Here is a 7,556-nt window from a genome sequence, read left to right as displayed (position 1 = left end):
AAAAACCCAATTCAAGAATGGGTAAAAAGGACTTGAATAGGTAATTTTCCAAAGAGACAAATGGCCAATAAGCCATTAAAAGATGCTCAACATCCCTAATCATTAGGGAAATGTAAATCAAAACCACAATAAGATACCACTTTACATCCATTAGGATGGCTCTTATCAAAAACACATAAAACAAGTATTGGTGAGGATGTGAAGAAACTGAAACTTGGTGCACTACTGGTGGGGAAGTAAAATAGTGCAGTCACTATAGAAAACAATATGTTAAAAATTAAGCAGAATTACCATATGATCCAGCAATTCTACTTCTGGGGTACATACTCTAAAGAACTGAAAGCAGTGACCCAAACAGCTATGTCTACACTAATGTTTACAGCAGCACTGTTCACAACAGCCGAAAGGTAGAAGCAACCCCAAATGTCCACTGGCAGACGAATCAACAAAATGTGGTCTATGCAAATAATGGGATATTATTCACCTTAAAAAGCAAATTCTGACACGTGCCATGGTATGGCTGAACCATGAAGACCTTATGCTAAGTGAAGTCAGACACAAAAGGGCAAACATTGCCAGATTCCACTTACATGAGCTACTTAGAAAAATTAAATTCAGAGAGAGTAGAATGAGGTTGCCAGGGATTTGGAGGGAAAGGGGTATTAGTGTTTAATGGGTAGAGTTTTAATTTGGGATAAAGAAAATCTTCTGGAGGTGGGCCAGGTGCGGTGGCTCACACCTATAATCCCAGCACTTTGGGAGGCTGAGGCAGGCAGATCACGAGGTCAGGAGATCAAGACTATGCTGGCTAACATGGTGAAACCCCTTCTCTACTAAAAATACAAAAAATGAGCCGGGCGAGGTGGCGGGCGCCTGTAGTTCCAGCTACTCGGGAGGCTGAGGCAGGTGAATCCCTTGAACCCGGGAGGGGGAGCTTGCAGTGAGCTGAGACTGTGCCACTGCACTCCAGCCTGGGCGACAGAGCGAGACTCCGTCTCAAAAAAAAAAAAAAAAAAAGAAAATGTTCTAGAGATGAAGGGTGGTGAGGACTGCAAAACACCGTGAATGTACTTTATGCCATTAAACTGTACACTTAAAAATGGTTAAGATGGTAAACTTTATGTGTATTTTACCACATACACACCAAAAAACCCTCTAAGGGTTGTTCATAAACTGCCTTGCAGACCGGTTAGAAAGCACTCTCTCCCGACCTGCACATCTCTCTGCTCCTTGCATCTTTGCAAGGGGCACAGACGTGAGCTGGCTGGGACCCAGCATTTACCATTCCATCTAAAACATACATGTGCTCACGGATCTGCACACACACAAAAATTCAATCCCATCTGGATTCTTTTCACCCACATCGCAATCTGCAAAATGATACATTCAGCCTGGCTGTGTTCTTTCTTGCTAGCCATGACAGCTGCAGACATGAGCAGTTGCTTGTCTTGGAGGGTAGGGTCAATGGTGGCAGGAAGGACCTGTGGCCCTGAGGCTTGGCCTAAACTCTCTAGAGAATTCAGGGCAGTAACACCAACACACACAAGCATGTAGCACTTACCCAAATTCCTCAGGATTAAAATACAGATACTTTTTCCTCCTCTAGTTTAGGGCAGTCAGAGAGAGAGGAAAGGAAGGGACTAATTCAAACTTACAAAGGTTTTCTCATTCTAAAAAACTTCTTACCATCTTGTTCCTACAACCACATGATTAGTATTAGTGCTTGGTTTACTGAGTTACAAAAAAAAATTGGGTCAAAAGGCTAAAATTATTTCTTAACAATATTGGAAATGTGTCCTAAAAATCTGGAAGCTGAACATTCTGTCCACCTGATTTTAGAAAAGCCAAGTTCACCTAAAGAATGTGTCAAACATATCATCTAAATAATCCAAGACCTAGAATGCATCAATCAATGTGACAAAATTTCCAAAAAGCAGATTGGAATTAAGTCTTCAAAAAAGAGTTGTTACTATATAATTCTATTACTATATAATTCTGCAGGGGGACATGCAGCAGAACTTGGTAAACAAAATTTTATATTAAATATGCATTTTCATATGATTCACCATGGAATGAAAACATTATAAAGATCGTTTCGGCTCCCACTATTTAAATGTCATTACCCACTTGAATTGAAAAAAGATGCAAGGACACAAAGTGAACAGACGATAACTTTATTGGAGATTTACTCGGCTACAATTATTACAAAAAAAAACCAACTAAAGGTAATTGTGATCCATAAGGTGCAGACTGCACATTTCTGCAGCATGATTACTGTATGAATGAATGACATCATGTTCCTTAAAAACAGCTGCAGCATGTGATGGTAAATATTTTATTGTCAATCAAATTATATGCATTAGTTTTACTTGAATTTAGTAATTTTCCTTCACTATTTACAGCAGAAAAGCCAGAAATTTACTTCCTGTTCACCTTTGCATTTTTGCTATGTAACCTGCTGCTGCAGTGAATTCTTAGTGCATCTATAAAATTTAAATTGTCTGTGGTTGATGTCCAAATAAAAATGGACTAGAAAAAAAAAAACAAGTAATGATTAAAATATATTTACAAGTTAGTTGTGAAAAATCATTTTCACTGCTAGTGGAAAATACAATGGTCTCAATGCAAATTTCCTAGATATTGCTATTGGCGTCTCCAACAACTTTAAAAATCATTTTAATAGTCTTGGTCTTAAACATATCTTTAAAACTTTCCATGTACAATATAAAATAAAGAAATTCATCTGGAAATAATTAAATTCCTGAAAAGTAATCAGTGGTTGGAAAAATATAATTATTCAAATGTAATTAAAACAACCATATAGGTAAGAATTATACATGACAGGAGTTTCTCTTCCGCAGATAATGCAAATGGGTTAAGGACTCTTAACAGAATTTCAGATGCAGTTAAAAAACGGTATCAAGGTCTCAGTTTGGTGGCTTAAATCTTGTGTAAAGGGATTAAACACCCTAACAGAACAAGATCCAATACTTTAAAAATCAACAGGGCCTTGTGCATCAACTGCGCTCAGTCTGGATTCCAGTGACCCTCTGCAGTCCCCACCTGCCTCCAGGGAGCGACTGAAGGCACCGACTGCCAGGGGAACACCTGGACTCATGAACCAAAGAGCCTCAAGTCTCGTGTTGTCAGGGCAGGGTATTAGAATCTTTCTGAGGGCAAAGTATTATTAACAAATAAAAATATCAGTATTTTAAAAGACAATTACAGGAGTGTTAGAGGTCATTCTACATTTCATCACCTCACGTAATATAAAAGAAAAAAGAAAACAAATATAACAAACATTTTAAAAACATAAGAGTTCAGTTAACAAATCTTTTTCATACTTTGACAAACAGTAAAAATGCCACAGACAAAAATGACCTATTTAAGTTGTGCGAGTATATGACACATTGCAGGCATTATAATTATCATTTTCAAATTCCATAAATCAAAGCAGCAAGGCCAAACCACATTTTTTTCCTCTCTGTTAAGCATATTTTCTTGAAATGAGGTAAAGCATGGTACCAAGTGCAATGCTTATCTGTGCTACATGAACAGAACAGAAGGGAAAAAGCTATTATAAAACGCAGCATAGTTAGGACTGCGGAAAGTATATTATAAAAGAAATTTTTAAAAATTTACAAATGAAGGTTCATATCAACTAACTTGCACACAATCATCATACGGAATTTCTGCAGTTGCTTTTTCAAGATACGCCTCCCCAGTCCTTTACACATGTGCTCAGAGCACAACCACACCCCACTGGTAGGTTTTCCATATTACATTCGGTCTCACATTGCAATCACGGGAACAGAAGGGTGGCACATAGGGTTCTAAAGTGGGGCAACATAGAGTGATTTTTTTTTTCTTAATTGACAGATGCAAAACATTTCAACAAGCTAAACAGAGGAAAACTTTACAGCATTAAAAATCAGCAGCACAAAAGCGTTCATAACCATTTCATATGTCTAACTCGTACTTTTTTATTTTTTAACTTAGTAACCAGGGGATCATAGAATGCTTCAAACTGTGAGTCAAATTAAAATCCACTATTTTTCCCCAACAAAAAGTGAAATAGCTGAAGTTTGCTGTTGATAAAACATTTTGAATGGTAGAAGGAAATTTCAACCCCTGAGAATGTATGACCTAATCATGTCTAAGTCTGAACATCTTAGTATTAACAAAAAAATACTCTTCTTAAGGTTACAAATATATTGAGGCATTTTTCTCCCACTGGGAATCGTAACTGTGAAAACAATCTGATTTTGGTGCCAGGAATCAAGAGAATCCCGTAACATTGGAATCAATGTATTAGACACAATGCAAAGCCCTAAGCTCCTGGCATCAGGTAGTTTATAAATATTAAGAGATTTGTGATTAAACTTGATCACAAATCACCCTCACAATAAAATTCACATCCAGCCTTACTTGTTAACTGCACTTTTACAGTTATATAATTCAAGAATTGCTTTGTTTTAACTGGCCATATCTTACATTAAGGTTTTTATAAAAATCAAATAGACATCTTAAGGTTCCAAATCAGAATGAAATAGTTTTAAAACAAGTCACCTAAACTAATTTGCTCAAAAACTCATTTAATAATTTAGATCTCAATTTAAGTTTAAGATTGGAGATAACAAAAAACACCGGAGAAGCTTAACATCCCCCTCACTCAGGGTTCCTTAGAAAGCAGAGCTGACAGTTTTCTGTGGGTGCACTCGCACAGAGGCATTTCTCTGTGGGTGGATGATGCAGATAAAGCAGGAAGGACAGTATTCAAATGTCACTTACACATAAATGCAGCATTCCATGAAGCATCAACTTCAGAATCATGCGCTGGGAAATACGAGACACCTCTGCTCAGCTTTCTTAAACTTCAAGCATAATTAACAGGGCAAATTGCAGCAAACCTCTACTGGTATGTTGATGGGAGTGCAAGACTGACCCACAGCTTTTAAAAAGGTAAATTAAGAGGTATTATAGTTACAGTGCAAAAAAAAAAAAAAAAAAATTAAAATTTCAAGCATAATACATAAACATAGCACCAAACAGGGGAAAAATGCATGCAAAAGAAAAGAAGAACTGAGGTATTTAAGTGAAGAGTGCCTACAAGTCTAATTAAAGAAACTTAGGCAAATGCCTAAAAGTTTTTTTTTCGTTTTCCAAAGATGGAAATAATGAGCTAGTTTATCTAAATTAATGACCTAAATCACAGATGTATCAAAATTACGGCAGTTTATCGCAAACGTTAAACTTTCATGGCATTAACAGCACAGCTTTGGTAGGTGAAATATGCATGCAACATTATGAAAAGTACAGTAAGAAATTTATGTGAGGAGACTAAGGGTAAAGGTGCTCTGTGTTTTGCTTCTTTAAATAAGTAACCAATCAATTATAAAATCTGCAGCATATTTTAGGTGTGATATGTCTAAGGTTTATTTTGTTAGAGCAATAGCCTAGAAGGCAAAATTATTTGCCATAAACATTTCCATCAGTGGAACTACCTAGCAGGAGGTCTTTAGTAAAATGGGGTGTTTAGCCAAAGATCATTTTTATGATAAAAAATATCCGTAGACTACATATTCTGGTTTTTAAAATGTCTTCAGTATACGTATGACAGAAATTTTAGGATGATCCTATACTAAGTTACAACTATACTAGTGAGTTGTAAGTATCACGCTGTCTCAACGTCTAATGCATAATAAAATGAAGGGAATGTAAAACAGTTTGTTCCAAAAAGATCAGAGATTAAAGAATATCCATGAAGGTTTTACTTTTAAGGCAAGAACCTTTTTTATCCAAGACTATGTGGCATTGGAAAACTAAAATGTGATTCACCAACATGCCAGCCAATGTTCATTAAAAATCTGTCCCTTACTATCAGGTGCAATGACCAGGAACAGGCAGCGACCAGGAACATCACCTTATACAGTATAACATGGAAAGAAAAGACAACACTGGTGCACTTCTCCTCTCGAAAACCTTATCATTCTATTCAGCTTATCAACTACTGCAGGACTGGCACTACTGCACACACGGAGAGATGGAGAAGAATCTACATCATCCTAGGACTGCTGGAGTTAAGTTGAAGCTCCATGGCCTTCTAACACTAAGCAAAGCTGACATAAATAAAACTCAAAAAAAAAAAAAAACAAAAAAACCCAAACCTGTCAATTATTTTGAACACTTGCTAAAAGTCATCATTAAAGCACTCTTGTGATTTAAACAAAGCAGAAGTGAGGAAAGAAGACAAGATTGTGTTTGCGCAAAAAACTAAAACTACAATTAGTTCCAAAATTTTATACATATGTTAAATGTTTTATTCTGTTATCTATCTTGTTACCAAACAAACTTTAAATTCTGCCTTCAATTCATTCCACTCAATATCAACTTTAAGTCATCCTTTCCGATTTAAATAATTTTCCCCTTAATTTTTTTGTTTTTTGTTTTGAATTTTAAAAAGGGGTTTCAGCTATTGGGAACCTGAGGTTGATTAGCTTTGAGGCTTCGGAGGGCTCTTCTTGCTGCTGCAGATTTGGCAATCCTGTAACTTCGACCAACACCTTTAAATTTCCCCTTTCCTACTACTTCCACCGTGACTCTGACCTTCCCGTCATAAGTTCTCTCAGCCGGGCTGTAAAAAATCCAAACAGCTTGAATTAGAAGTCAGAGTATTTATTATCACTGTCAATCAGCATTTAGTGTGCACTCTCAGGCCAGGAGTCCCATGTAGAAGCTGACACCACACAAAGGAAACACGCGTTACGACTTACTGCAATTGCATACCCCCGACAGACAGGGCTGCCATCTAGTCTTTATTACAGCATTATTTCAGAAAAACAGAAAGAAAAAAGAGAAGTCAATCAGATTACAAATAGAAATCTGACAACAGCATGCCGCAGTGTAAGTATTTTTCAGAATCATTAGTTTACAATATCTTTGTGAACTTTTCCCCTTGATGTTTTAATTTTTTTCCATGTACATTTTTTGCTTACCTAAATTTGGCAGTTTCTGGTTCCATTTCAAGCAATTCTCGCACAGGGGAACGGGGTACATTTGCAGAAAACTTTTCTGCAATCAAAATGAAAGAATAATATGAATAATATCTTTGAAGTTGTTTTTAATGTTGTGAGTTTTTTTCTTTCTAAAGGGAGCCAACAATACCTATGAGTGGCCGCATCATGGGGTAGTACACCTGCCAGACCGTCTCCAGCGACATCCCACTATCCATGTAAATGGCACCAGCAAGCGACTCAAAAATATCCCCCATGGCCTTTGGAACTTCAATATCCTCTTCTTTCTCTTCATCCTCCTCGGATCTCCTAAGCTATTACAGAGAGAAAAGTGACTTATAAGCAAAAAGGCCATTTTACAGGCAGTCCACAGATGTAGTTTCTTTTCTTGGATATATGACTTTTGTGACTTTAATAAGGGGGGAAATACCACTTATGGTATGCCTACTATATTGTAATAGTAAAACAAATGTTATCTTTTAAAAAAAATTTTCAAACTTCTCAAGAAAAAAAGAAAAAAATCCCCAACCCATTTCTTATTCT

General features: G+C 36.6%; 1 protein-coding gene across 4 annotated transcripts in view; it reads right to left on the bottom strand.

The window, feature by feature from the left end:
- Positions 1–2,158: 2,158 nt before the first annotated feature.
- LOC105467479 (dicer 1, ribonuclease III) overlaps positions 2,159–7,556 on the bottom strand; it is a 72,022-nt gene continuing 66,624 nt past the window's right edge. For all 4 annotated transcript variants that reach the window (XM_011717094.3, XM_011717096.3, XM_071099653.1 and 1 more), the window contains 3 exons: positions 7,165–7,327; positions 6,996–7,071; positions 2,159–6,634 (listed from right to left, as the gene is read on the bottom strand). In XM_011717094.3, coding sequence (XP_011715396.2) covers positions 6,469–6,634; positions 6,996–7,071; positions 7,165–7,327 — 405 coding nt within the window. In that variant the 3' untranslated portion in view covers positions 2,159–6,468. The remainder of the gene's footprint in view (positions 6,635–6,995; positions 7,072–7,164; positions 7,328–7,556) is intronic.

Source organism: Macaca nemestrina, chromosome 7 (genome assembly GCF_043159975.1).
Source record: "Macaca nemestrina isolate mMacNem1 chromosome 7, mMacNem.hap1, whole genome shotgun sequence".
Lineage (NCBI taxonomy): Eukaryota > Metazoa > Chordata > Mammalia > Primates > Cercopithecidae > Macaca > Macaca nemestrina.
The sequence above is the reverse complement of the archived record's forward strand: the minus strand, read 5'-3'. Positions and strand labels throughout refer to the sequence as shown.